At 51.1% G+C, this 25,535-nt stretch overlaps 10 protein-coding genes across 10 annotated transcripts; 4 read left to right on the top strand and 6 right to left on the bottom strand.

Annotated features, from left to right (window-relative positions):
* Positions 1-523: 523 nt before the first annotated feature.
* Positions 524-1,987, bottom strand: BDW47DRAFT_134198 (transferase family-domain-containing protein; the record flags this gene model as incomplete). The annotated part of the gene is made up of 1 exon (XM_024818033.1): positions 524-1,987. One exon carries the CDS (start codon positions 1,985-1,987, stop codon positions 524-526), a length of 1,464 nt encoding a protein of 487 aa, XP_024675090.1.
* Positions 1,988-2,724: 737 nt separating this feature from the next.
* Positions 2,725-5,121, bottom strand: BDW47DRAFT_75050 (flavin-containing monooxygenase). The gene is made up of 6 exons (XM_024819752.1): positions 4,952-5,121; positions 4,416-4,895; positions 4,109-4,355; positions 3,622-4,005; positions 3,197-3,553; positions 2,725-3,145 (listed from the first exon to the last, which is right to left on the bottom strand). Exons 1-6 carry the CDS (start codon positions 5,114-5,116, stop codon positions 2,985-2,987), a joined length of 1,794 nt encoding a protein of 597 aa, XP_024675089.1. The 5' UTR covers positions 5,117-5,121; the 3' UTR covers positions 2,725-2,984.
* Positions 5,122-5,768: 647 nt separating this feature from the next.
* On the top strand, positions 5,769-8,313 carry BDW47DRAFT_75048 (acetyl CoA synthetase). The gene is made up of 5 exons (XM_024819751.1): positions 5,769-7,255; positions 7,328-7,588; positions 7,641-7,770; positions 7,815-8,089; positions 8,145-8,313. Exons 1-5 carry the CDS (start codon positions 5,909-5,911, stop codon positions 8,199-8,201), a joined length of 2,070 nt encoding a protein of 689 aa, XP_024675088.1. The 5' UTR covers positions 5,769-5,908; the 3' UTR covers positions 8,202-8,313.
* A 248-nt stretch (positions 8,314-8,561) lies between these two features.
* BDW47DRAFT_134196 (transferase family-domain-containing protein) lies at positions 8,562-10,337 on the bottom strand. The gene has a single exon (XM_024818032.1). The coding sequence runs from the start codon at positions 10,299-10,301 to the stop codon at positions 8,832-8,834; it is 1,470 nt and encodes a 489-aa protein (XP_024675087.1). The 5' UTR covers positions 10,302-10,337; the 3' UTR covers positions 8,562-8,831.
* A 1,564-nt stretch (positions 10,338-11,901) lies between these two features.
* On the bottom strand, positions 11,902-13,991 carry BDW47DRAFT_134192 (cytochrome P450). The gene is made up of 6 exons (XM_024818031.1): positions 13,715-13,991; positions 13,532-13,657; positions 13,388-13,472; positions 13,269-13,337; positions 12,585-13,202; positions 11,902-12,527 (listed from the first exon to the last, which is right to left on the bottom strand). The coding sequence occupies exons 1-6, from the start codon at positions 13,928-13,930 to the stop codon at positions 12,118-12,120; spliced, it is 1,524 nt and encodes a 507-aa protein (XP_024675086.1). The 5' UTR covers positions 13,931-13,991; the 3' UTR covers positions 11,902-12,117.
* A 177-nt stretch (positions 13,992-14,168) lies between these two features.
* On the top strand, positions 14,169-16,889 carry BDW47DRAFT_100455 (cytochrome P450). The gene is made up of 11 exons (XM_024811436.1): positions 14,169-14,261; positions 14,334-14,558; positions 14,611-14,715; positions 14,784-14,912; positions 14,970-15,156; positions 15,220-15,400; positions 15,473-15,578; positions 15,640-15,759; positions 15,829-16,006; positions 16,063-16,306; positions 16,376-16,889. The coding sequence occupies exons 2-11, from the start codon at positions 14,349-14,351 to the stop codon at positions 16,569-16,571; spliced, it is 1,656 nt and encodes a 551-aa protein (XP_024675085.1). The 5' UTR covers positions 14,169-14,261; positions 14,334-14,348; the 3' UTR covers positions 16,572-16,889.
* A 91-nt stretch (positions 16,890-16,980) lies between these two features.
* Positions 16,981-19,184, top strand: BDW47DRAFT_100452 (cytochrome P450). Its single transcript, XM_024811435.1, has 5 exons — positions 16,981-17,425; positions 17,487-17,669; positions 17,757-18,091; positions 18,146-18,587; positions 18,674-19,184. Exons 1-5 carry the CDS (start codon positions 17,029-17,031, stop codon positions 18,982-18,984), a joined length of 1,668 nt encoding a protein of 555 aa, XP_024675084.1. The 5' UTR covers positions 16,981-17,028; the 3' UTR covers positions 18,985-19,184.
* Positions 19,185-19,595: 411 nt separating this feature from the next.
* BDW47DRAFT_100448 (uncharacterized protein) lies at positions 19,596-20,634 on the top strand. The gene is made up of 2 exons (XM_024811434.1): positions 19,596-19,815; positions 19,884-20,634. The coding sequence occupies exon 2, from the start codon at positions 19,933-19,935 to the stop codon at positions 20,614-20,616; it is 684 nt and encodes a 227-aa protein (XP_024675083.1). The 5' UTR covers positions 19,596-19,815; positions 19,884-19,932; the 3' UTR covers positions 20,617-20,634.
* Positions 20,635-21,138: 504 nt separating this feature from the next.
* Positions 21,139-22,814, bottom strand: BDW47DRAFT_74996 (cytochrome P450). Its single transcript, XM_024819749.1, has 3 exons — positions 22,604-22,814; positions 22,118-22,552; positions 21,139-22,071 (listed from the first exon to the last, which is right to left on the bottom strand). The coding sequence occupies exons 1-3, from the start codon at positions 22,777-22,779 to the stop codon at positions 21,162-21,164; spliced, it is 1,521 nt and encodes a 506-aa protein (XP_024675082.1). The 5' UTR covers positions 22,780-22,814; the 3' UTR covers positions 21,139-21,161.
* Positions 22,815-24,393: 1,579 nt separating this feature from the next.
* On the bottom strand, positions 24,394-25,297 carry BDW47DRAFT_123127 (uncharacterized protein; the record flags this gene model as incomplete). The annotated part of the gene is made up of 4 exons (XM_024815997.1): positions 24,394-24,818; positions 24,871-25,092; positions 25,142-25,165; positions 25,219-25,297. 4 exons carry the CDS (start codon positions 25,295-25,297, stop codon positions 24,394-24,396), a joined length of 750 nt encoding a protein of 249 aa, XP_024675081.1.
* Positions 25,298-25,535: the final 238 nt, after the last annotated feature.

The following is a 25,535-nucleotide window of genomic DNA, read 5'->3' as shown; positions in this document are numbered from 1 at the left end:
TAGTTTTTGCTAAATATTAGCTATTCTAACAAACTTGTTTTGTATTATTCTTGAATTTGTAAACCGGTGAAATGATTCGATTTCATGATTATATGTATACCATGATTAGGTTATATGCACCTAAACCTATATAATCACCCTACATACACAATTTGTAGGCTGGATATCTTATACCCTGGCACGCCCTTAGGTGCTGCAGGTTGTAGAATCTGTGATGCCTGAATCTTCATAAACCAGTCTCTATCCTGTGACTTTGTGTCTGCATACTGAATCAATTGTTTTAAACCTTGGTCTTCATATACGTTTCCGGTTCACTATATGTTGGTTTTGCAGGAAATTCTCTGACCATATGATTATCTATGCCAGGTTGTGATCTTCAGGATAATAGAAGATATAATATACCAGTAAGACAATACAGTGGCTTATAACTGTTACAAAGGATTGTCCGTCGGTTCTAAAAATATCCATATATCTTCTGCGCTTTGTAAGTGATCCGCATAAGGTCATATATCATAACAGAAATCTATTCCCCAGCTGGCAGCGAATCCGAAAGGACACTGCTCCAGATTTCATCATTCCGCAGATAACTGGCCACTGCCGGGTTAAGCACAGCAAGAACCTCCCAGGAATCATCCGGCGCTCGTCGTTTCGGCGCCAACGTGAAGTATCCCATGGCAGGCACATCGAGACACACATCCAACGGGAAGCCCAGCTCTTCTCCGAAATACGCCTCGTACATCGCAGAGTCTCTCCAGCTGGATATATTCGTATCGTGGTTGTACTCGTAGATCAGAGGGACTTGCGAAGTCTGCATCAGGGATGTGATGTCTCGTGCGTAGTCATTGTTGACCCGGCTCACAGCTTGTCGGACAGCTAGTGCCACCTGGCAGAGTGCATCGTCGCGAAGACGCTTAGGAACAGCTTCATTCGTGAGTAATGAGCTATTACCTATGGCAGAAAGGAGAGGCTGTGCATCCATAGCTGGTTTAACGGGCACAGCGGCATTCCCTAAGAAAGTGGAGGGCAGCGGAGGATGAACGCGTGGTCGGATATTCGCAGGCATGCAGATTCCGGGATTGATGGCGGATGGCTGCGTAGTCGATGGCAGTTCCGAGCGACGTTTTGCCCGATTGTAACAAAGCCATATCAATGCGGCCAGGGTGTCGTTGTTGCTGATCCACTTCGTTGAGCCGAACTGCTTCTGCAGAGACTCCGATTGAGCGATGAGGATGTTGAGGTGATTTTTCAGATCTTGGATTTTGGTGGCCGAGAGGCGGAATCGTGATGCTGGAGGAAGCAACCCAAACCCGGACTGGTCAAACATGATAGGCCCTGGGTGAGGCTGGAGGCCGTATCGCGAGCGATCAAGCTCGGAATCACGAGCCACTGGGGTGAGTTTGTTGAGAAAGACCCTCGCGCTGTACTGCAACTGAGTGAGGGTGCTCAAATCTAGCCCTAGTTCCGTGCCAGAGTCGGTGCGACAGCAGCATGAACCAAATGCTTTCACTACCGTACCGGCCCCTATTGCATCCATGACGTTGTGATGCAGAGCAAATCCAAGGCCCACCCCATCGTTGAATAGGTTGATCTGCAAGCGGAAGATGGGACTCGGGCTGACAATATCTGCAATGGGCTTCAGCGGCAAATGTGTCACATCCAGCTCAGCGTGGGCTTGCCCCCCAGGGTAGATTTCTCGGTATGACTCGGATACTCGCTTCACCGCCGCGATGACCAAGTCGGCATCGCTTTCGCGGGGTGGTATAATGTGGCAGCCACTGTCCGGATTCCCAGGAATTGGTCCTGTGAATACATAGCCTGCCAGAAATGGAAACTCTGAAACTAGGCGCCGAGTGCCGGCTTCGAGATGTGCAAGAGCAGATGTGATGTTGGATGCTTCGAAGAGGATGAGGAATCGGATGTAGGCTGGGGGAACGAGAGTGTCTAGAGCAGTGAGGCCTTCATGACAAGAAACGGGTGGGGATGCCATCACGGTTGAGAGGATAATAATGATGGGGTGTATACACTTTCGAAATTCAGAGTACGTTGCAAGGCACCAAGACTGTAACTGATTGCAGGGGGGTTTAGAAGATAGCTGACGATTATATACCGATGCTGTCTCCGTTGGGCACGGTGGCATGCAGTATACGACCTTGGTTTTATGCCTCCCTGCCCCGGCCTTCAGTCAGTCAGCTCTATACTTTCTGACCTCGCTGATTGAACACCCTCTGCTTTGCAATGTTGACCGCTTGTGTTGCACTTTCCACCGCGAAACCCTCGACGCAAGGCGCAAGTCAAATTGCACCCACTATTGAATCAATGCAGTGATAAATACAATCTGCGAGAAAATCAGACAGAGCGTAGAGATTCCGTATTGATGTGTCTGTAGTCTGCAAGGATCCCTCAGCATGTCCATGATGTCGGTGTACATGACCCCCGACTGTGATTTAGCGCATGCTTTCAACACATGAATCTTGCCAGTATCTTATCAAGTAACCCGAGAAGCCTGGTAAATTATAGACGGGGGGCTTCTGGAGTATCTAACGAGTGCGATACCGCATCGTCTGAAGACAGCTATCGAAGCAGAGGTTTGGTATACATGGACCTAATATACATGACGCGGCCCTGGAATATTGCTATAAACTTGCTGCAGGTCTCCGTTTACCAATAGATAATGACATCAAACTAATGTGAGCAATAGAAACTTTCACTATCAGCTCTATCAATCGGACATACGCACGTGGTGCAGAGGACAAAGTTATTCCACCAAGTCGATGGCTTGTGATTACATACAAAGGTTAAACATCCGTGTGGCTTCGCATGGACTCAACGTCTCTCTCCTAAGCAGCTGATACAGTGAGTAAAGCCCTCCCCGACTATTTCACTCAATGACATGGATTTCGATTCCTTCGGAGGCAAGGGGGTCCCATCCACTAAGGTTTTCGGCCATCTCCAAAGCGTGTGAAGTCGAACGCTCGCGTATGTATTCAAACGCTTTTCTCTTTGTTCTGGGATTCCGAAATACCAACAAGCTTGCCCAGTAAGCTGAAAGTCTCGGTGAAGAGGGCCACAAGCTGATCCCCCAACCAGAAAAGCAGGCTCGGGATACCGCTTAGGATCATGGTGGTAATAAACTGGGAAACCAATTCTAGGCAACCTTAGCGCTCATCACTTGCTGGGAGTCACTGACGCCACTTACCGAAGACCGATCTCCGTCCGGTGACGGAGTCCAGAAGCTCGTTGCAGATTACATCCGACGCCCCGGGCCATACCCACGGGCCGGCGAGGCGAAACTTCGTGTTCAATGTTCCCCCCAAGGCCCAGAATAAAGTCACCTTCCAACCGTGGGCGAGGGCTTGCAAGAAGGAGGGGGACGAGCCTATATCCAAAGCCAGTCGGTGAGCGAACAAGTCGTGGTCCACTCCGTATTCAATTCGTCCGCTGGGATTGCTGAAAAGACGGTAGGTGTTGTCTTCTTCGAGAGGGCCCGGGAGGCGGCCGAGGAGCTTCAACACCCAGGCCTGGGCTTGCATTTCGGCCAGTGGTGGGATGGCGCCTGTTCTCATCAAATCACATATTAACATATGCCTCCTAGACTGAAGAAAGGGCAGTTAGTCGTCTTACCAAAGCTGGGCCGCACGAAGCCAATGTAGCCGACGGATTCGTCGCCTGTCCGCCAGATTCCGCGCTGGTCGGCCTGATCGGGAGTGCAATACTGAGAATCCAGGAACGGGAAAGACTGGGTGTATCCGGTTGCTAGGACCACTACGTCGGGCTTACATGGTTCCTTTTGGAGCATCGTCTGGCCCTCCGGCCGGCTGGTGCTCTCGAAGTGCACGACCCCATTCTCATCGATGGACTCCGGCCAGGGAGCCAGGTCAATCGTCCGCGAGCCGGTGTCTGGCACGACGGCCTGGATAATGCTGGATCGGAGACGGTGGATCCAGCTCTTCGATCGATAGGGGGCACTGATGTATGGCATGGCCTTGGTGGACTTACAGTAGAAATCTAGGGAGTATATGTTAGTGGGCCGGCACACACACCGCGATAGACTTTCTGTCCCATGCTCCTCTTCTGCCGATGCATATCAACGTCAACTTATGGGACTTACAATGGGACTCATCATATTTATTTCCCGGAAGAGCTCCCACCCATTGGTCGAATCCCCGGGTAGTACCAGTCGTCAGCCAGTGAAGAGCCGAGACCGTCCATCGGATCAGAATGGACTGTGCTGCCCCCCGGAGCTTGGGATGGACATACGAGGTCATGAAGAGGTAAGGCCGATAGACGTCAACGGGAAGCGCCTTCCCTGGTTCCTTGTAGATCGGCCAGCCGAATAGTTTGATCTCGGGTAGTCTCTGTGCGCTGAGATGTTAGCATACTGCGCGCCCCCATAGAGAAACCATTCAGCGACTCGCCTTGGATCCGATCACAAATCCATTGCGGTGGCATACGGTTGTGGACTTGGTCGCATCAGCCGTTACCGAGAAGTACGCAATGTCCATTCCCGTCTCCCCGGCCCCGAGTACCATCACGTTGGTGTCCTTGCCCAGCTGCTGCACATGCTTGTAGTCAGACGAGTGGAAGACCACCGGCACGCGGTCCAGTCCTGGTATGGATGGGATGTTGGGCTTGACATGCAGCCCAGAGCACACTGCGACCGCATCGCAGTCCCAGGTGCGCGTCTCGCCCCCGTGCGAGAACGTGACGCGGTGGCCCCCCTTGCCCGTGCGCTCGATCTTGTCAACTCTCGTCGAGAGGTGGATATGCGGCCAGAGCCCGAACCGCTCGCAGTATCCCTCCAGGTAGTCGACGTACTCCACTGCGGAGAGGTAGTCGACGTCCTTGTCCGGCCAGCGATAGTCGGAGAAGGTGGTCAACTGGGCGGACGAGACAAGCTATCTCGTTCATGAGCTCAGCTCCAAAGGGGAAGGACAAAACACTAGGTACTTACCTCGGCCCTATCGTAGGTACGATAGGTAAACGTACCCCCCACTCGATCTTCCGATTCAAAGAGCTGGACTTCAATGGGGTCCACCGACTGGAAATGATGCGCAGCCACGAGGTACTTCAGGGTGACGAGGCCCGATGGCCCGCCTCCAATGACGGCAACCTTCATGATGGCTCAGAGGGTGATTTTTGCAGATCACTTGGTGTTGCAGGAGGTAGCGCTCTCCCTTCCCCAGGTATATATCCCCGAGGGAGAGGTGATTTGTGCACGGAATGTCATTTCTCCCTGATTGTCATTCCGTGCGGGCCCTTACGGGCGCTCGCATGGGCTCCCTTACATGGGCTCTGGCTCTGGATTCCTTGATCCCTTGTTGCATGCTCTAGTTTACTGTCAGTGTACGTAGTGGAGAGGAGTGGTATTATCCCTTGCATGCCCTGAGCCCGCACGTTCTCTCATTCTCTCAGTCGCACAAGGGGCTCCCGTCAAATGCGACTCCTGAGCCCGCCACTAGGAATTGGTGGATACCAAGGCCCTACCACTGGCCAATAAATGTTTTTGATCGAATGATCAAAATCAAAGACATGCTAACAGAAATCACGGAGGACTCGAGACCCCGGTACGCTCGCGGGATGCTGACATGCTGGTATAGTGTCATTGCACCGTGTCCATACCGACACGGCGGCAAGGTCGGCATAGTCGCATGTAAGGAAGCCCTGCATCCCTTGCATAACAAGTGTGTCCAATTTTGAATGATAATGATAACAAGCATTGTCGGACTAGTTAGTTTTGGTGTCACAGGATTCACACAGGAACTTGCCGTATTCAGGATGCAGCTGTTAAATGATCGCATCGTCAGTTGTACATAAACCCCCCCACGAGCTCAGATGCGAATGAAGTCCAGTATACTCAGCCTCCGAATCACAACTCACACCCGTCTCCGATTACGAGGCTCCGTGAACAATGCTGTCATTTACAACAAAAGATGTCGCCGGTTGGCTCATGAACGTCGTGTCCGGTTCCGCCGCTGGGGTTCCTCTAAAGAGACTGGAGAACATGGCCGAAGGATCGAGCGAAAAGGAACCTACTCTCTCCTTTCTTGAAAAGAGGAAATTTTTCTGCACCGAGATTGAGAGACAGTATTTGCGCCCAGAGCACTATCCAATCCTGCATAAAACCTCGGTGGAAGATCCCGCCGTCTTTTGGGGGACCGTCGCCCGCCTATTGCTGTCCTTTGACAACGATTTCCACACAGCTTACTCCGCCTCATTCGCGCCGGGAGGAAGCCGTTGGTTTCTGGGTGGCTACCTCAATGCGAGTTTCAACTGCGTTGACCGGCATGCGCTGGAAAATCCCGGACGTCTGGCGTTGCTATCTGAAGCAGACGAGCCGGGCGCTCAGCGCCAAATTACCTACGACGAATTGCTAGAACGTGTCAGCAACTTTGCGTCTTTACTCCAAGCTTACGGCGCCAAGTGCGGTGACGTTATCACTATATATATGCCGACCATTCCGGAGATCGTGATTGCGATGCTGGCATGTGCGCGGATAGGGGCGATTCATTCCGTTGTCTTCCTCGGGTTTTCGGCGCAGGCGCTCCGTCAGCGCCTGCATGATGCGCAGTCAAAGATTGTTGTCACAGTCAACGAGGGGAAACGAGGTGGAAAGTCTATTCCAGCGAAGCTCATCGTGGACGAGGCGTTACAGGAGTGCCCGCTGGTCAGCTCCGTTATTGTATATCGGCGGACAGAATCAACCGTGCCGATGCAACCACAGAGGGACCTGTGGTGGCACGAGGAGGTAAAGAAGTATCCGAAATATATGTCTCCAAGGCCGATGGCCTCGGAAGATCCTCTCTTCTTGCTGTATACGTCTGGCTCCACGGGACAGCCCAAAGGACTAGTGCACAGCACCGCTGGGTATCTCGTCGGTGCAGCCGCGACGGGAAGATACACGTTCAACATTAAGAAGAGCGATCGAGTCTTCTGTACTGGCGACATCGGATGGGCTATGGGCCACACGTACGCCGTATATATGTCGCTTTCGCTGGGTGCAACGACTGTCCTTTTTGAAGGCACCCCCACATACCCATCGTGTTCCCGATACTGGGATATAGTGAAGGATTTCCACGTAACGCATTTCTGCTCAGCGCCGACAGCACTCCGTCTTCTTGAAAGCGTGGGCGACGAGTATGCGCCCGGCGACTTGACAACGCTGAAGGTCCTTGCTACCGCAGGGGAGCCTATCGCGGCCGAAACGTGGAAATGGTACCACGACGCCGTGGGAGAGGGACGGGCGAATGTGATTGATGTGAGTTAGGACGTCTCCCATCATAACATAATGGTGTGAAAGAACTTAGTCAATGGCTGATAAGAGGACAAGACATACTGGCAAACTGAATCTGGCGGTCATTTGATCACCCCCCTGTCTGGTGTCACGACGACGAAACCAGGAAGCGCATCTCTTCCTTTCTTAGGAATTGACCCAGTCATTCTGGACTTGGAAAGTGGAGACGAGGTTGTAGCACGCGGCGAGAAAGGGATGCTAGCAATCAGACGACCGTGGCCCAGCATGGCGCGCACAATCTGGAGATCACATCAGCGATTCGAGGATCTATATTTCGACAAGGTGACGGGCTACTATGTAAGCTGTCTTGACTTCAGCAGGCAGGAATCTGTGTTAACTGTAATTACAGATCACAGGTGATGAAGCAAGGAGAGACGAAGACGGCCACTACTGGATCCAAGGCAGAGCAGACGATGTGATCAACGTCTCTGGCCATCGATTATCAGCGACTGAGATTGAGTCATCTATCCTCAGTAACGGTATGACCTCTTCTCATAGTACCTGCTAGTTACTGACCGAGTAGACTCTATCGTCGAATGCGCGGTCGTTGGCGTACCGGACCACATCAAAGGAAGTTCATTAGCTACGTTTGCCTCCGTGAAGCTATGCGGTAGCGATGTGGAAGGGCTGAAAAACGAAATCAAAGCCATGGTCAAAGCAAAGATCGGATCATTTGCTGTTCCAGAGTTTGTGTTTATCGTGTCTGAACTTCCTAAAACTCGAAGTGGAAAGATCACGCGAAGGATTCTGCGGTGTTTAGCAGCGGGGGAATACAGTCAGGTTGGAGACACGTCCACAGTACGTTCGCATTCCACATATTTCACGTCCATCCTAGCTTATCATATTTGTACAGCTCCAAAACCCCGAGGTCGTTCACCAGATTGCGAACCACTTGAAGCAAATACGTTGATTCACAAAACAAGGCCCTCAAAAGGCCAGAGCCGAGTGGCAGACAGCACCCGCAGTCGGATATAGTTAAACAAAGATGTATATGTAGAGAATATCAAGATTTCACAACAGTACCCCTGGTGTACCAATTCCGACGAGACTAGCGAAAACCAACCCTCAAACCTGGTAGGCAAAGCGACCACCGATGGATTGGTCTCACCCAGAACGACGACCTAGGACGCCTGGATGCCATGGGTTCCCGCAAGACACGCCATGATACCTGAATGGGGAAATACATATTGGGAATATTCCTTGGTGAGACATACAGATCTGCAATGCATTAGGTACCTTTGTAAGAGTCGGTGAGAACGGCTTCTGTTGTCGAGAATGATTTCTTAGCCACTGCGCCAAAAGTATGTATGAATGGCTGTTTGGGAGGGCTTGACCTAACTGATATTCCTAACAATCTGTGAGACAAAATAAAAAATAAACTGAATTGTTTCCATGGTATGAAACGGTAACATGATAGCCTTATCATAATCAGTGCAATCAAGGAAATGGTTGGACCGGAGCACTAAGCAACTTTACACGCCGTCCATAGTAAAAAACGAACAGACTCTATGGACAAGCCAGCAGGATATCAGCTTCAGAGTTACTTTGGGACACGGCATGAGTACGACGACAGAATCCCATCAGCACACAGTCGTTCCATAGACTCCGGGCACAGCGTCGCCTCAACCTCCCAGAACGCATCTCCGTCTCCGTGATGTCTTTTCCGCGGCAGTACATAGAATTGGCCATCGATCATGCCCTTGGGCATCCTGATATCAGCAGGCACGCCCAGGTCACCGCCATAATCAGTTGTGCAGAAACTCAGATCTTGGAGACAGCTGATATTGAAATCGCTTTGACCGATAGCAATGGCGGAAAGATCGGAGACTCCCTCGAGATGAGAGATGGCGCTCCGAACGAATGTGTCGTCGATGGAATGGAGCTTCTGACGAATGGCGTATGCCATGTGGGATAGAGCTTGTACGGTGTCTGAGTGCTTTTCAATGCACCGTTCTCCTGACGACGGAGCGTGGTCCCCGAGAATGACGTCCATACTGACACTTTGGCGGAGCATAACAAACGCATTCCCTACATAGGCCGCGGGAATGGGTGGAGCAGTCCTGCCCCGAACATTGACTGCCATGCAGATCCCGGACGTAGACGGGGTACCAGTTTCTCCAGAAGTGGTGGTTGTTTGACCCCGCCGGGCACGCGTGAAACACATCCAGAGAAGGGAGACCACCACGTCATTTTTGGATACCCACGGTTGATCTTCCGAAGATTCGTTTGATTTCCGAAGCCAGTCATTGCATGCATTTGTCAGCGTCTCTATCTTTTTGGCTGGAAGAAGAAACCGCTGCAATCTCAGCGACTTTGCGGCTTGCTCTAGAGCAGAGGTGATAGTCTCCCAGTCTGCAGGCTGCGGTGCCACTACCGGAAACTCTTCGCTGTGGTCTATGCTCAAACGCGGAACAGGTGCTCCCAAGCCCTTCGAGCTTAAAAGCGCTCGTCCGGCAATTTGTAACTCATGGTCCATCTCAAATGTCCCAGGGCTTGGGGCGGTGCCTTCTGCCGCGAGCATACAGCATCTTGCAAAGTCGCGTAGTAGAGCTCCCCCTCCAGTACCGTCTATAGCTTGATGGTTAAACACAGCACCTAGAATGACCCCGTCTGACATCGCGTTTGCCTGGAGACGAAAGATTGCGGCCGGCTTATGCGGATGAGGAGCAAATGGAAGAGGCAGGTATTGCTCTTCAGCGACGGTTGATTGCGAGTAACAAGAAGCAGAGTGGTGCTTCACGTTGAGTATACTCGCATGGTCACCTTCAGAAGTGGCGATCGGCTCAATCTGTAAAGCACCCTTTCTGGCGTTGGGGTCCCGGACAGGTGTGACATAGCCGGTAACAAATGGGAACTCAGATGCTAAGAGGGCAGCGCCTCTTTGCAGGTACTCTACTCCTGAAGAGACCTTGGGCACGGGAAAGACTAGGGCAATCCGTATATAGCAGGGAGGGACCGTATGGTCGAGGCTTGGTAGGCCATAAGCCTCAAAGGGAGTTTTGATAGTCATTCTGGATCTGTCTGAAATTGAACCTGCTTAATCCTTGAGGCCTCGACAGTTGGAGTGGGGGAGATTAAGGACAAATTTCTCTGTCATCAAAGAGATGTGCTCAGACAAGGGATTTAATGTCAACATGCTGGGTCAGGATTCGGTGTCGTGCCGGGGATTAACTAGAATGGATTTGTATTATGCCGTAGAGATGGATAGTCAAAGTCCTTGCATTGAGACCGCTGGTATCAGTTGTAACGGAGTGGGTGGCTTGAGAAGCATTGCACTGCACTGCAGGATAGATGCATTTCGCAAGGAGATGTACGTCATTGACCAAGAGAAAGGCTGGATATGCGGTGAGTTGTATGTATATAGTCCTGATAGGTTGTCAGACATAGCTAGGAGAGTTGTTGGCTAGGTTGTAGTGCTGAACAGCAGCACATATCTTTGCTCCACATACTGCCTCGTAGTCCGGATGATGTAGGCTGGTGACGCTGATATTGATATTTCCTACCGGGGCCAGTGTACCCACTACGATTAGGGATAAAGATACCGTATCCATCCCATTCGGGTGGATACTTAAGTTGACTCAATTCTTAATTACAGTCAAAATTGAGTGGGATATTACTCAGTAGATCGACGCCCGTAGATTGCTAGATATGAATCCCTTTGCCGATGACAACATACGCTGGCCTGAAAAGCAAAGGCAAATACACCATTGAAACAGTCTGATAGAACCCCATTTATGTCTGCTACTATACTCTAGCCATGCGTGCCTGCAACAAGTGCGAAAGTGGAATTCGGTATATGGACAAGACTCGTGGTTAAGCCTGTTACTTGTCAGACCAGAGAGGCTAGGGAGGGTAAGCTGTTTGTTTAACAAACGTTTTATTATTACCGTGTTTTTTAATTGCTATGTCAAACCTTGTCCAGTGAGCAAAGATGGTAAACGTGGGAGGATGTTAATTGAGCTGTCAGGCCTTGCTCTACCTCATATTCTCATAAGCACAATCCCTGAGCAAAATTAGACGTCTATGATGATCGATGCCGACTCGCCAAAGACAACGAGCGAGTGTTAAATGTGCCATTGGTCCCCCCATGATAATCAACTTAAAGTCGCACTTGCTCACTGTTGATCCATCCTTTCAAATCCTGGTGCCGGTAAAAGAAGGATCCCGCCTATTGCAGGTCTGCTATCCTACCAGTTCAGATTGTGCATTTGAATATGGCTATGCAAACACCACTGGTTCTTTTACAGACCTGCAACAAAGGGAGACAGAAATCCTTGCATGTCACTTGCGGTAAGGGGTGGCTATGTATTATGACATTCGAAGAACGCGGCCTGCACACCGCAGGGGTGATTGGGATACCAGTGCAGGCCACCCTAACCTCAAGGAAATTGCTGTAACGCAAGGAGCCTGCATGGGATTGACATTGTCACTCAGTTGTACGTTAATAACTCGCCTCTCAGCGCCAATCACTCGAGACAATACAGCCAATCGCGAAGACATACATCGGCCGTCGAGAAGTATGTAAATGTTACCTATAATTCTTACGTTTACTTCCACGAACGAAAGAGCATTTGGTTCGTTGGGATATGTCAAAGCTTTCTCCAGCGGCCGAGAAAACAGTGCTGTGCTATTGGCATTACTTAGGTGACTACTTTCAACATGATCTTCGTTTGCTTCTAGCGGCTCGGATCCCAGTCTACCTAGAGCCATGCAAGACACGCCCAAACGCGACAGTGAAGCCCGAAGCAGGTGTATCCACCACCCAAAGACCGCCGGAAAGCCAATAACGTAGATTGAAAGGACTGTCTCCGTGCGCTGTGTAGCCCTCAGAAGCCCCCTGCTCGTTTCTTGATCAAGATCGGCGTGGTCAGATTCGGGATGATCTTGTCACCGATCACCACGTTCTGAGGTCTTCCCTTCTGACCAGCCTCGAAGCGAAACTCGTATTCGACGAGGAACCGACTCAGAATCACTTTCATAACATGAGTGGCGAAGAAGCGGCCGGGGCATGCATACCGACCGAGGCCAAAATGCATATGAGTAGGCCCCGTGCTGACGAGAGACGACGTCGCTTTTTTCTCCTTTGCATAGCGAAAGGCGTCGAATGTTTCTGGGTCGGCGACGATCTGGGGATCGTGGGAGATGGGCCCGGAGGCCATACAGATGTGTGTACCCTTGGGCAAGAAGAGACCGTCTGTTAGACTCAGATCATGCTTCACGACTCGGTGGAAGGATACTAGGAGTGATTAGTTTTTATAGTGTTCGAGACAGGCAGTGAGCCATTGGGACGTACATTCTCCGGGCGGGTTGTGTCTCTGTGATTCTTTGAGGAAACTATCCATGCCTCTCAGGGCTAGGACTTCTGCCTGCGTGGTCTCCCGCCAGTTGGGATTCGCAGTGCGAATTTCGTCACGGAGTGGATCCTGCCATTCTGGCATGACGATCAGATCGTACATGGCGTGTGTAAGAGTCATCGCGCTCGTATGCACAACCGCCATACTTGTGATCCCAAGGAGTCTGTGCGCGATATTATGCGGGTGACCCTCATTGTCGTCTTTCGCAAGATCCATCATCCACTGCAAGAAGTCGTCAGGTTTCTCATATCCCTCGCCCGCGGAAGCTTCGCGTTGTCTGCGCCACTCAATGACCGGTCCCAATAGTTCCTTTTTGACATAGGCCAGCTGCCGGTCCAGACGTCGGCTGCAAGGCAGCAGGCGCCCCACGAAAGGTTGAAGAAAACCTGGCACTGGCCGCAGAAGTGCAATCGTCATGAAGATGTCTTTGGTGTAGTCGATCGAGGCTTGCAGCCATTTTTCGTCCCGGCACAGTTCGTCGCCGATGAAAACTTGCGAACTGACACGGGCGATCAACCGAAGGAAGATTTCATACGGATTGATGGCAACAAATTCTCCTAGACCCGGATGCACGGTCAGAGAGGGCCGTCGTTGGGGCACGCCAAAAAAATACACTTGCTTACCTTCGCACGGAGGGAGCTCCACGTCGAACGCATGATCCAGCTCCGATATAATGCGCGGGATTAGTCTGCCTGAACCCCAAATCAGCGTGGTGACAGAGAATGCTCGTTCTAGTACTCACCAATTGCAGGCGTCAGACGCTTTTGGATTGTTTCTGTGTGTAGGTAACTGTCGGTGAGGATCGTCGTGTAGTCTCCGACATGATCCTATATCCGCACCAGATGAGCGCTGATCGGTTTTCCGTCAGACAGGGTGAATACCGTACCGTAAAGGTTGCCTCGAGAGCATTCAAGGAACTAGAGGGCAATTGACGTAGTTCTTCGGCATATCTGGTCGATAGCACTACGAGGTCGCCATCCGGCTTGAGTATCTTATAGGCACGGCTTTTATACTGATGGTTGATTAGCCGTGAATTTCGACAAGGTCTCCAAACGAAGATGTCTCTCACCTGGCGATAACCGCCATAGATCACTTTGACAGCGTTGGAATTAAATTCGAGCCGGCTCAAAAGTGATGGTAGCCAGGGAGCGCCAAACTTGACGGTTGGAACGGCAACCTTGGTCCGGTATGTCGGTCTCGGCAACATACAATAGCCCAGGACCAATACGCCCAAGCACAACCAGCCAGCCTCCGGTCGACTGATCGACTGGATAAAACTATCCATGGTGAGAATTTTTTCCAAGGAAGTAGAAGAGCCAAGCCGGACTAGGCTTGTGGTGATAAAAGTCTAGCGAGTGATGTTGCGGTCTCTGGCGGCTCATGTCGAACGGTTCGGGGTCTTTTGGAAGGACGATTTAAGGGATGGATAAGGGACCCGTTTCTCAAGATCAAGGTATGCCCAAATTTGGTCAGTCTCAATGTAAGCTCCTTGCTCCATTTGACATGTCGGCTGAAATGTTTCGGCTGCATGCCGGTGGCTGCATCGCTATGTCAGCTTCGGAAGCAGCGCAGTATGCAACTGTGTGCGTTCTGCAGCTAATAGACTGCTGGGTACCCCTGGCGTCGCAAAGGGAGGGCTGTGATGAGTTATCAGCTTCTCGAATAGACGCCACAGGTAGTCATCTCAACCGGGACCGCCATTCATGCCTCAATGGTCCATATCAAACTCTCCAGACAATATAGCATTATTCCCTGTCGGAAGTTCAGATGAAGGACCTATGGCCACCATGTCTGCAACCTTCAACGACATACTATATGCGGAAAATTCTAGTTTCTCGGTGGTGTTGCTCGTCATAGGGGCTCTGTCCATCGGTTGGGCAGTACAAAGACTCCGTCGATACTATGCTGCCTGGGTATGCCAATATTTCAAGCCCATGTCTCTCGAATAGATCTGACTCCCATAAGGTAGATGTTCCAGTCGTTGGGGATCATGGGGCCATTGGAGCATGGATCGCTGCTTATAAGTGGGAAAAGAACGCTCGGCATCTCATCCAGGAGGGCTACGAAAAGGTATGTTATATACGAGACATCAAACCATTCACTGGCGGACAGTCTACTCACGCCATCCACTCGAACAGCATCGGGACTACGCGTTTCAGGTTGCAACGCCCAGCCGCTGGGAGGTTTGGATCTGCAACGACCAGATGGTCAAAGAATACAAGAATTTGATGGACGAGGACTTCTCCGCCAACGCAGTGACTGCCGACGTAAGCGTGCGAGGGGCGCTGGATATAAAACCCTAAATTTCTAACCATCAACCACAGCTCTTCCAGACAGAATGGACTCTTCCTGGCGCAGCCGAAGGCGTCCATAAAATTCCCATTCCGTTGCTTCACAAGGGCCTGACGTGGCAACGGGGTCGATCACTCGCCAAGGATGACCCATACTTTCAACAATTTGTCACGGAGTTTTTTCACGCCTGGGAAGTCGAAACCAATATAACAGGGGACGGTAAGTTGCGACAATGAGTCCACTACTCCACACATCTGCCCGTGATTGACACTTTCCATGTAGGATGGAACGAGCTTTGCTGCTACGAGATCGGCACACGCATTGTAGCGCATCTTACCGCGAAGTCGCTCGTCGGATATCCCCTCTGTCGTGATCCTGAGCTCATCGAACTTTTTGCAGCGTACGGGAACGCAGTACCCATTAGTGGGTTCTTTATCTCCATGTTTCCTGAGTTTATGAAGCCGTACAGTCCCTCTACGGCCCCGGAAAGGGCCACGCACCAGCGAAGATGATCGGGAACTAACGGAGGTACTAGCTTCGTCGCCCGATTCTGCCAGGCCCCCAAAATGGCAAGCCGGTTGGACCAGATGTTTCTCGACGAGATGGAACGGAGAGCGGCGGACCCTCCAAAGGAGCCAGGTGTATGCTAAGAAGGACTTCCATACCATGCGGATACAGCAGGTTTCACTGACCGCAGCACAGGACATCATGGATTGGACATGGCAGTATACGGAGAAAAATGAGCCGGGCGTGTATCAAAGAGTCCACATTGCGCGCTCCATCACGTCGTCTGTCTTCGGTGCCATTCATACGACAACCCAGGTAGGCTGTAGTCTGCCCCGGTATCGATGACGACAGCGGCAGGCGTGTTAATCATGTCTCTATTACCAGGTTCTCGCTCATTGCCTCTTTGAGCTCGCCGTACGATCGGAATACGTTGATCCTCTGCGACAGGAGGTTGAGCAGGCATTCGAGTCGCACAACGGCTGGACGAAGAGTGCGATCGAGTCAATGCCGAAGCTCGACAGCTTTGTGAAGGAGTGCCAGCGGTTTAATCCTCTCGACTCTGGTGAGCATTACCCCTTCTGTTATTAATCGCGGGCGTTCTATTGACCAGCCTGGCAGGCTCGCTCGCTAGACGCGCCACCCGCGACTTCCAATTTCAAAACGGCTTGAAAATCCCCCGAGGGACATTTGTTTTCTCACCGAATGCTCCCGTGCTGTTCGACGAGCGGTACTATCCCAATGCGAGCGAGTTCGACGGATATCGCTTTTACAAACTCGGCCTGGAAACCGGAAAACCTGCGGACCACAAGTTCGTCTCGACTAACCCCAGGTATCTCCAGTTTGGAGATGCAAGACATACCTGGTGAGATGGCCTACGCCGTTGGTGTCTATTCAAGTTGAATATGCTAACATCGCCCCGTCGCACGATCAGCCCGGGTAGGCATATGGCTGCAGATGAAATCCGACTCATGCTTGCACACATTCTGAGAAATTATCACATTTCTACCAAGGATCATGGGCCCAGACCGGAAAATTGGTTCTTTAAGAAGATTTTGTTCCCAGATATGAGCGGTTTGGTTGTATTGAAGCCTCGGCAGGCTGGGAAGAGAGGGGATGTAGTGGTCTAGTTTGTTGCTGAGGGCTAGTTCCTATGTTCGATGGTTTCAGTTTTGTGAAGTTCATCTCTCCGTAGCAACAGAAGCTCTACAACACTGGGATGCATTGGACTCCTCAAGCATTCGGAATCTGCGTGTCAGCCTCCTCTCTGGGCTCAGCGAGTAGGATCACCAAGTTCAAAGGCCGCGCCATAAAGTCCAGGTTGTGGTATCTGCAAGGGAAATTAGGAAAACCAGAGGGCTTTGATACCGGCGCCAAACAGTATTATTTCACAGCATCTTTTGGAACACTCCTTGCGGACCCTTGCGTCACCGGAAAGGCAATTGTACTGTTACTTGCAGTTCATATCTATCGTAGGTAGTCGGTCAGAGTCCAGCTATCTGGACCACTATTTGTGTGGAATCTATTCTCCCCAGCCGGCTGGAATCCAACGTTTCTATATTCCAGAGCTCGTCCAGTCTCGAGCAAATGGAATCCTCACTGCTCACCATCGCCACCGGTGCCGCCATCGTCGGTGTCCTCAGCCACCAGCGTTACTTCATCCGTGGCGAATGGGACCGACATGCGCTAACCCTTCTGTACATTTTCATTGTCAGCCCGCTAGCTCTAACCCTATTCCTTACGGTGTCAGTTAATTCAGCTCCTGTACTGCGTCTATGGCTGGTGATTTGGGCGTCATATACCGGGGGGCTTTTACTCTCCATTGCTGTCTACCGGGTGGTGTTTCATTCTTCATGCCAATTCCCTGGGCCATTTGCCGCGAGAATAACTGCATTTTGGTCATTCAGAAACTCTGCCGTGCAGCTACAATGGCACAAACGAGTACAAAGCCTCCACGAAACATATGGCGATTTCGTCCGCATCAGTATGCTTCCCGCAGTCTCATAGGGGGTTCGCAGAGGCTAATGAGGTCTGCCACTGCTTAGAACCACGCGAGATATCGATCAATGACCCTTTTGCCATCAAAGACATCCATTCGGCCTCGACTCAATGCAGCAAAGGCCCGTTCTACGACCTCAACTACCCCCATCAGTCTCTGCAGATGACTCGGGACAAGCGCTTTCACTCAACCCGGCGGCGATTATGGGATCGAGGCCTCGGAACCAAAGGTAAGTAAGAAGGCTTTATGCTCTTGGTTCCGTCTGCACCTGCCACTGTTTTGTTCCCGTGCATTGACTCTGCTTCTACCAACGCAGCACAGGTCGAATATGAGCCTTTCATTCAAGAGCACTGTGAGGAACTCGCCCGGCAACTTGGTATCCGCCATTCAAAGCCAGTTGAGGTTACGACATGGATCAACTGGTTCGCGTTCGACACTATGGGGCGGCTCGTCTTTGGCAAGTCCTTTGACATGCTCAAGGCCAGTGCCTATCACCCGAGGATGGAACAGCTGGAGAAGGTGAAAAAGCTCGGTGGTCTGCTACATTGTGGGCCATGGACCTTGGTAATGCTCCGTAACCTGCCCCTCATTCGTCATAAGGCTCGAGAATGGATCGACTGGTGCGCGGAGCAGGTGGAAGAGCGTCGACAGGTATGTCTTTTTCCATACAGGGAGTTTTGTGCTCCAGCTGATGAGCGATAACAGAGGGGACTGGCCAACATGGACCTTTTCCATTTTCTCATACAGCAGTCCGTAGGTGAATCTAAAAGCACCGGTGATGCATCAGCAGGATTCACCGACCAAGACCTGATATACGATTCTGAATTGGCCATCGTGGCTGGAAGCGACACCACGGCAGCAACGACCAGCGCCATTCTGTTCCTGCTAGCCCAGAATCGGGAATGTCTGACGCGATTGCGAGAGGAGATTGCCGTTCTTCGGTCGACTGTCCCGACGACAGCCGCGAGCCACAGCTCGCTGGCTGCCCTCCCGTACCTGAACGGGTGCATCAATGAGGGACTGCGTCTCTATCCCGCCGTCATGAGCGGCACGCAGCGACAGACAGGGCCTAACGGCGCGGTGATCGCAGGGCGATTCATTCCACCCGACACCCTAGTATCGACACCAACATATACGCTACATCGGGGTGAGCTTCTCTCTCTCTCATTTTTGTTTTAGTATTGAGCACTCTGTGCTGACCATCTGGGCGTTCTCAATCACCCTGTCATCCAGATCCTCGCAACTTCACACTCCCAGATAATTTCATCCCCGAGAGGTGGTCCACTCGGCCGGAACTGGTATTACGTCGCGAAGCATTCAACCCTTTCTCGACGGGCCCGTATGCCTGTGCCGGCAAGTCTATTGCCCTGATGGAGATGCGTATGCTACTTGTCACCCTCGTTGGTCGGTTCGACTTTACATTTGCTCCAGGATACGACACGAAAGCGCTGTCCCTCGCTTCATTGGGCGGACACGGCGTACAGGATTGCTTCACGACGCATGTTCCTCCGTACGAGTTGGTTTTTACGAAAGTGACAGCGTAGCTAAAGATGGAAAAACAGCAAATTAGCAAGTAATTGGATCTTCTCGGTCAAAAAATTGGTTTGTGTTCTTAGGGCGACGTGCTACACGGCATCCCAGGGCCGCTATGCTTGAGGACTCCAGTATTGATGCATGTTTTCTTCATATCGAGTAGATGATGGTGTCCAATTCACCCGAATGCAAGGTAGGGAGGGGTCTTCTTTTCTCTCATTTTAATTGAGCATGAGCCCATAAAATCAATAGTCTCGCCTGCTCTGCAAGGGCTAAAAAGATGGGTCCCTCCACATGCCCTTCAATGTAATCAGGAACTGTCCCGATATCTTGAGGCCGAACACTGGTCAGCAAGGGAGTGAACGTATGTTCGTCTCCTGTCAACCACATATCAACTACTACGCCCTAGAAACTCACCATATTACAGAGGTCCACCGTTCACCTTCAACTACATCCGCCTATCCTGCCGTCCAAAACAACGTTCATCCAGCATGGGGTCTCTACGCCACCTTTTCCTAAGCTTCTCACTCCTAGGCGCTTATTCAATGTACTATTTTGCCTTTCAAAATGGATTAATAGCCAACCTAGAGCTTGCTGCCGCCACCGGAGTTCTACCAGGAAAAGCACATATCCCGCTCGTCACCCAATATACCACCATCCCCTTGCTTGACGTTTTCCTCCGTAGCACCGTTATCTTCTTCTGGCCTGTGACTCGCGGAGTCGACCCGCCAGGAATTTCAGCCTACGGATGTGCCTTTGCGGGCGGGATGGCAGCGGTATGGGTTCTTTGGACCCTCGAAAACGCCCGACGATATAGCCCAGTCTCGGCACTTGTGCGGTAGGTACAGTGTCCCCCAACAATCTAAACCTTGCAATGTACGTTTCTGACCGCTGTTTCAATGTCATGTAGGACCACTTTCCAGGGTCTCGCTCTCCAGGTCGCCGGACCAGGGGTCATAATGCCACTTCTGCTGGGCTGGGACCTCCTCCACTGCCCCCTTCGCGCTGCAAGGGGGCAGCACCTGGCAATGCTTAACCATTTGCCAGCAGCGCTGCTCTTGGGCTTTCTTGCGCCAATTCTGGGCGCCACTTTTCTCTGTCCAACCGTGATTTCATTCGACCAGTGCCAGATGCTGATCGCTTTTTGGCAGGGCTGGCCGATATGGACGACCGTCCTCACACTGACGTTGTTCTCTATCCGCAAGCCAGCGACCATACAGAGCCCCGGGGGAAAGAAGCAGGCGACATCCCGTGACGCGGGCCAGGCTCTCCATGCGTTTGCCTTTGCATGCGCAGCCACCAGCCATTGGATCCTGTGCATATCGTCGCTTGTCCACCTCGCGAGCGCCGGCAGTTCCCCTTCCTTAGTGAATCTCATTCTCCCCCGCCTCCCATGGTCTCACCCAAAACCGTCGTCAGTCGGCGAGGGCGTGTTGTGGTTCCTTCAGTGGGACTACTCTATCGCAGCGGTGGCCGCCCTGATCTGGTCGGTGACGCTTTGGCTACGGGCTGCTCCACATGCTTCAGTGCGTGGGAGCGCAAGAAGGCTCGTTCTCCAGCTAGCAAGCTGGTCCCTCGTCAGTGGGCCCTGTGGAGCAGCTGTTGTGTTGATGTGGAAACGAAACCGTCTCCTCTCCCGCTAGACCTGCGAGACCCTGATGGACCTGGACGGAAAGCCGGTGATTTCATCTGGGGGCGGGGTATGCCTGGAGAAGGTGCGTTTTATGGTACACATCGAAAGTCTGTCTTTTGTGAGACGATGTAGATCAGCTTTGCATCGTGCGGTGCTGTGCGAATGCTGTGGGTGATGGGATCGGAAGGTTTGCCATCAGTGATATCCTCACCATACCACTTTTTATCTTTATATCAGAGTGCTTGTAGATTCATATAGTCGTTCCGGATCTCTTTTTGCGCAGATTCATAGTGAGTTTCGCTCGTGAATTTCCGCTTTGAGAAGAGTCATGATATTAGCAGCGTAGTTTGGCAGCTACGCTTGCTATCATAAAGAACAGTTTATTGGAAAGTCTCTTCGGTCATGAGGAGAAGCTTTACGAGGGCTTAAGCCTCGACAGTTCCGGTAGCGCACGAGTTAGTTATAGCGAAGATAGTATCTTCCTGCGGAGGAGAGCTAAACAGATTTCTTGAATTAAAAATTCTATAATTACAGCAAAGCCCTTGTTTATTATCTCTATCCAACCATCAGGTTAAACATCCCATTACCCTCTTGCGCCTCGCAGTCCCATGTCGCACCTTCAAACTCCTTCCGTGAGGACACTCTCACAGGGAAACCACTCTTAAACGGCCTCATGGTAGAAGTAATTGCCAAAGGGTTACCCGGCGGAGAGTTCCATTTCCCATCCACGGGGACCAGATCGTACCGCAGGATCATCATAGCGACCATTCCCAGAATTTCCGAGCTGGCAAAATGCCGGCCCGGGCACAGAACAGGCGATACGCCAAAGGTCATGAGTCCACCCGTGCGACGGGGGTTTTTGCTCGTCTTGAGGAATCTCTTTGGGTTGAAATCTCCTGCTGTGCTTCCCCATGCGTCCGGGTTCCGGCCTATAGATGGCCCCGGCATGCTAATCACGCTTCCGCTTCGGAGGAAGTATTCATTAGCAAGCACAAGATCGTCCATGACGAAGCGGATCGGCGAACTTGTGCTTTTTATGCGCAGAACCTCTTGAAAAGCGGAGACTAGGAGTGGACAGTGGTCACGCAGCGCCGAGATATCAATAACATGCACGTTGTCATCGGTTACGCGCAGCGCATTCTGGGCGACTTCCTGGCGAGTCTCCTCCAGCAGTTCGGGTCGGGAATAGAGCTCGGAAAGGAGCCAGAAAGTGGCAGGAACCGTGTTGGTAAGTAGAGCGATACCCATTATCACTTCGGAGCGCGCGATATCCTCGATCGTCATCCCCCCTTCTCGCAAGGTCTTATACCGGATTCGCGTCATCTCAGATCCGTCCTTATAGCCTCCCAGCCGATAGTACTTCACAAACGCCTTGACCATAGTCTCACGCCCTTTCCACGCCTTACGTGCAGTCAACTGGGGCACAATATTCGCCATCAATGGGCTAAGGTTCGATTCGAAGGCCCTAGAGTACTTAGAGCCGATTCTACCTATCAGCAATGGAAACCTACCAGAACGCATCCTCGATCTCTCGTCTCTTATATGGGTTTAAAGGCCCGTAGGAGGCCTCTGTGCTAGCCATTGTGATGGCATGGGAGCACCAAGAGTACATGTCGACTGTCTTATATGTAGCAAGCTCATCAACCAGCGGCCTCAGCAGCCGTGTCATACGCTCATTCATGCGATCTAGCGGTCGACCGGACAGCGTCGAATTGGTTGCATGAGTCACCACGTGGGTTAGTCCCTGGCCTCCTGACTGCTTCCCACGTAGTAATTCGACCCCTCGCCCGCGAATCCCCACGATGCGCTCTGCGGACATCGCAATAGACAGGTCGAAAGTAAGAGCCTTATTGCGCTGGACCGCCTGGAGCAGGGCGGGCGACGTCACCACATAAAATCTGCCAACCACCGTACTCAACGAGAATATCGGATAGTTATATTTTTCACTGAAAGGGTTAAACTCTGGAATGATATCAAGCACGAAAAAAAGAACTCACGCCATGAGGCTGAAGTATTCCGTGCCATACCACAGCAGTCCCAGCAGATGGCCGATAATCGGGATACTGCTGCCCACTGAAGGAGGCTCGCGGGGATCGCGCTTCTGTCTTCGACTCAGGACAATTCCCAGAACTATCAGCGCACCCAGCGCAGACAGTCGATACATATCTGACATGATAAGTTGCGCGGTTTTCGCTTCCGGTAGTGAGGTTGACAGGAGAGGTTGGCAGGGATTCGGCATGGAAGACCTGGGGGAAAGACGCGTTTAAGTATTATGGTTTGTGCATACCGCGGCAACCCCTTGCTCACTCACAAGAACTATTGGGGGTGTCAGTCAGGTCAAGCTATCCCAAAATGCCATTTAAATCTTTGGGTGTAGTGGCTAAGAATAATATTAATGTTACCTAGAGACTAGTAAGCATGCTAATCAAGATATACATATATAACTTGCTTAACTTTTCACCTTATTTTTGGTTTTTCTCTTCAACGTCGCTATATATAATTTTTTTTCTTTATCTCCTGTATATAATGCTGGGGATATCTGTCAGGTTAAGATCTATACCAAACCCTGGTCAGTGTTTGGCCTAGCGGCTAGGATATAATAACCAAGATACGTGATCTAGTATTGGATTGTCTTCTATACCATGATTGTGATATTTTTTTTTCTATCCCTTCACACATTCCTTCTAGCTTCCCCATCACAGGGCTCACTTCAAGTCATTGTGATCTTCTTAATATGGTGACGCGCAACTACAAGAACCAAAAGGGCAGGCTCCAAGCCTGAGATGCTCGTAGATTTTTGTATTAAACGGTCGACTGCCTACATATTCTACTCAATCAGTATGGATTCAATAGGGTCACACATAAACAGTATTGATTTCTTATCGAAAATACTTGTAAACATGAATACTAGAAGAATCCTACTACTAACAAGTACCGAGATGAGGCGCCCGGCGGGATAGAGAAAAGGTTACATCGTAACCTCCCGACCGCTCCGGCTGAACCTTCTCTCTTCTAACCTCATCCTAATCGACTGTCTCATACCTATATACCTCCAGCTATCTAGCTACGCTAGCATCTGAAATGTCTTGGCTTCTTCTTCTTCTTGCGATGATCACCACGGCCGTCTCCATTCAAACAACAACTCTCCAAAGACAGACCTCCTTCTCTATCCGCAACAGCAAGCACCTCGTTTCTGCTGCTAGTTTCTGTCCGGAAGAGTAAGTTTCCCTTCCTGTTGCTCTGTACTCTCTTATAATCAGACAGATATAAAAAGGAATAAATCGCTAATGATCAGTCTGAGCGCCCCACTCTGGAAATGCTCCAATTCCTACTGCGGTGGCCAGCATCCTTTCTGGCCCGGACGGTGTCGGCTGGAGGTGCCTCCAGGGGACGAGGAGGGAGGCGCGGATGAAGTGAGGCATTGTGCCTGTTTGGGGAGATTCTAATTTAGGTCTGTTTTTATTCTTGTTGTTTTTTTTTGCTGGGGGTGTTTATATGCTGGGTTTGTTAGGGTTGAGTATGCTATATTAGGTATACCGTACTGTACTATATTATAGTTAATAATAATGGAAGAAAAATGAGTTGAACCTCTATACCATGTTGATATCGTCTATTCATGAGATCTCTGTGGAGTTTTAGTGTGAGTATATTAGGTTGGATGCCATGGAAGATCTCATATAACGAAGGAGTCATTTGGAACCAAGTATCATTTCTTCTATCGTCATGCCCTGTAGTATATTCTGGATATAATCACAAGATAATCAGTCCAGTCCACAGTCAATTTCAATCAATTGTCCTGATCATCCCCCTTTACCTCCTCCACAACTCTGTCCTCCGAAACCACATATTCTTCATCGTCCACCTCTTCTCCATACTCCTCTACAATAGGCACAGACGCATTGGAGAACGTCGCCTGAAGCACCACATCCCCCACAGCCGCCCCACCAGGAACATAAATAACATCTCCCGAGGTCACCCGATAATAACCCCCAACATATTCGTCCACACTCACCTCGTCGCCGTCGACTGTGGCCGGTCCGCTTTTAGTGTGCTCGTTACCGTCGTTACGACAATTAGGACGCGCCTTGCAGTACTCCAGTCGCTTCTCGTTCTTGAACCCGATGGTGTACTGGCAAGGGCTTTTCTTGTCGCGCCCTTTGTTGCGGAATTCGCCGTAGGAGTTGTAGTAGTCGCGGAGGTATTGGCCTTGGCCTGTTTGTCTTAATATTATCATTTATAGTAAGACAGTAAGAGGAAAGCTCACGTCGATTATACCGCGCCAATACACACCGATTCAACTGTCCTCCCCGGTCCGCCTCGCGCACTGACTTGAACGGAAACTCGTCACACTGATAGCCCGATCCGTAGGGCGATTTGCTGCACCGGTTGCTGGACCCACACCCAGCTTTCGAGCTCCGTTCGCGCTGTTTGCTGGTATTGGGCTTATCCCAGGTTAGGTTTTTGGCTTTGCGCTTGCAGTTGACGGCTGGTTTGTTAGATCGAATCCTGCTGGTTGGTGTATGGGATGGGCATACCGTAGCACATATTCTTGCAGACCTCTGATATGGTTGGTTTACGTTTTTGGTTCTGATTACAGGGGAAGAAGACGTACCGCCGACTTGGCTATACGAACAGTCGAAGGTGAGAACCACTCGCGCTGCTGTGGAGGTAGAGTCTGTCACCTCCGGCATGGTAGATCCCATGGACAACAGGGTGAAGTAGCTAAGACAGATGAGGAGATGCATTTCTGTATGTCTTGGGGCGCAATTGCTTGTAGATGTCATATCGATTCAGCTTTGGCTGTCCCCACGCATCTTATATCTATCCTCCCAGCCATACGACTCGAAAGCTTCGTTCTGGACTATGCTTGAGCCCTCATCCCTGCTCAGCCCGCTGGGCCCTTGGAGCTGCTGCATCGCGGACAGCACC

This window comes from Aspergillus candidus, assembly GCF_002847045.1.
Source record: "Aspergillus candidus strain CBS 102.13 unplaced genomic scaffold BDW47scaffold_6, whole genome shotgun sequence".
Taxonomy (NCBI): domain Eukaryota; kingdom Fungi; phylum Ascomycota; class Eurotiomycetes; order Eurotiales; family Aspergillaceae; genus Aspergillus; species Aspergillus candidus.
This window is presented reverse-complemented; position numbering and strand designations above follow the sequence as displayed.

Bases quoted from the DNA above. Each gene is read 5' to 3' on its own strand.
- BDW47DRAFT_75050 (XM_024819752.1), bottom strand. From the start codon at position 5,116: ATGAAGGTTGCCGTCATTGGAGGCGGGCCATCGGGCCTCGTCACCCTG. The intron at 4,896-4,951 runs GTAAGTACCTAG...TGAACGAGATAG, and splicing joins GTACCTACGATAGGGCCGAG to CTTGTCTCGTCCGCCCAGTT. The intron at 3,146-3,196 runs GTAAGTGGCGTC...AAGGTTGCCTAG, and splicing joins CGGACGGAGATCGGTCTTCG to AATTGGTTTCCCAGTTTATT.
- BDW47DRAFT_75048 (XM_024819751.1), top strand. From the start codon at position 5,909: ATGCTGTCATTTACAACAAAAGATGTCGCCGGTTGGCTCATGAACGTC. The intron at 7,256-7,327 runs GTGAGTTAGGAC...TAAGAGGACAAG, and splicing joins GACGGGCGAATGTGATTGAT to ACATACTGGCAAACTGAATC. The intron at 7,771-7,814 runs GTATGACCTCTT...CTGACCGAGTAG, and splicing joins GTCATCTATCCTCAGTAACG to ACTCTATCGTCGAATGCGCG.
- BDW47DRAFT_134196 (XM_024818032.1), bottom strand. From the start codon at position 10,301: ATGACTATCAAAACTCCCTTTGAGGCTTATGGCCTACCAAGCCTCGAC.
- BDW47DRAFT_134192 (XM_024818031.1), bottom strand. From the start codon at position 13,930: ATGGATAGTTTTATCCAGTCGATCAGTCGACCGGAGGCTGGCTGGTTG. The intron at 13,203-13,268 runs GTAAGCAAGTGT...ATCCGGGTCTAG, and splicing joins GGAGCTCCCTCCGTGCGAAG to GAGAATTTGTTGCCATCAAT. The intron at 12,528-12,584 runs GTACGTCCCAAT...AATCACTCCTAG, and splicing joins ACACAACCCGCCCGGAGAAT to TATCCTTCCACCGAGTCGTG.
- BDW47DRAFT_100455 (XM_024811436.1), top strand. From the start codon at position 14,349: ATGCCTCAATGGTCCATATCAAACTCTCCAGACAATATAGCATTATTC. The intron at 14,913-14,969 runs GTAAGCGTGCGA...CATCAACCACAG, and splicing joins CCAACGCAGTGACTGCCGAC to CTCTTCCAGACAGAATGGAC. The intron at 15,760-15,828 runs GTAGGCTGTAGT...CTCTATTACCAG, and splicing joins CCATTCATACGACAACCCAG to GTTCTCGCTCATTGCCTCTT.
- BDW47DRAFT_100452 (XM_024811435.1), top strand. From the start codon at position 17,029: ATGGAATCCTCACTGCTCACCATCGCCACCGGTGCCGCCATCGTCGGT. The intron at 17,426-17,486 runs GTATGCTTCCCG...GCCACTGCTTAG, and splicing joins TGGCGATTTCGTCCGCATCA to AACCACGCGAGATATCGATC. The intron at 18,092-18,145 runs GTATGTCTTTTT...GAGCGATAACAG, and splicing joins AGGTGGAAGAGCGTCGACAG to AGGGGACTGGCCAACATGGA.
- BDW47DRAFT_100448 (XM_024811434.1), top strand. From the start codon at position 19,933: ATGCCACTTCTGCTGGGCTGGGACCTCCTCCACTGCCCCCTTCGCGCT.
- BDW47DRAFT_74996 (XM_024819749.1), bottom strand. From the start codon at position 22,779: ATGTCAGATATGTATCGACTGTCTGCGCTGGGTGCGCTGATAGTTCTG. The intron at 22,553-22,603 runs GTGAGTTCTTTT...TAACCCTTTCAG, and splicing joins GAATACTTCAGCCTCATGGC to TGAAAAATATAACTATCCGA. The intron at 22,072-22,117 runs GTAGGTTTCCAT...TAAGTACTCTAG, and splicing joins GAGATCGAGGATGCGTTCTG to GGCCTTCGAATCGAACCTTA.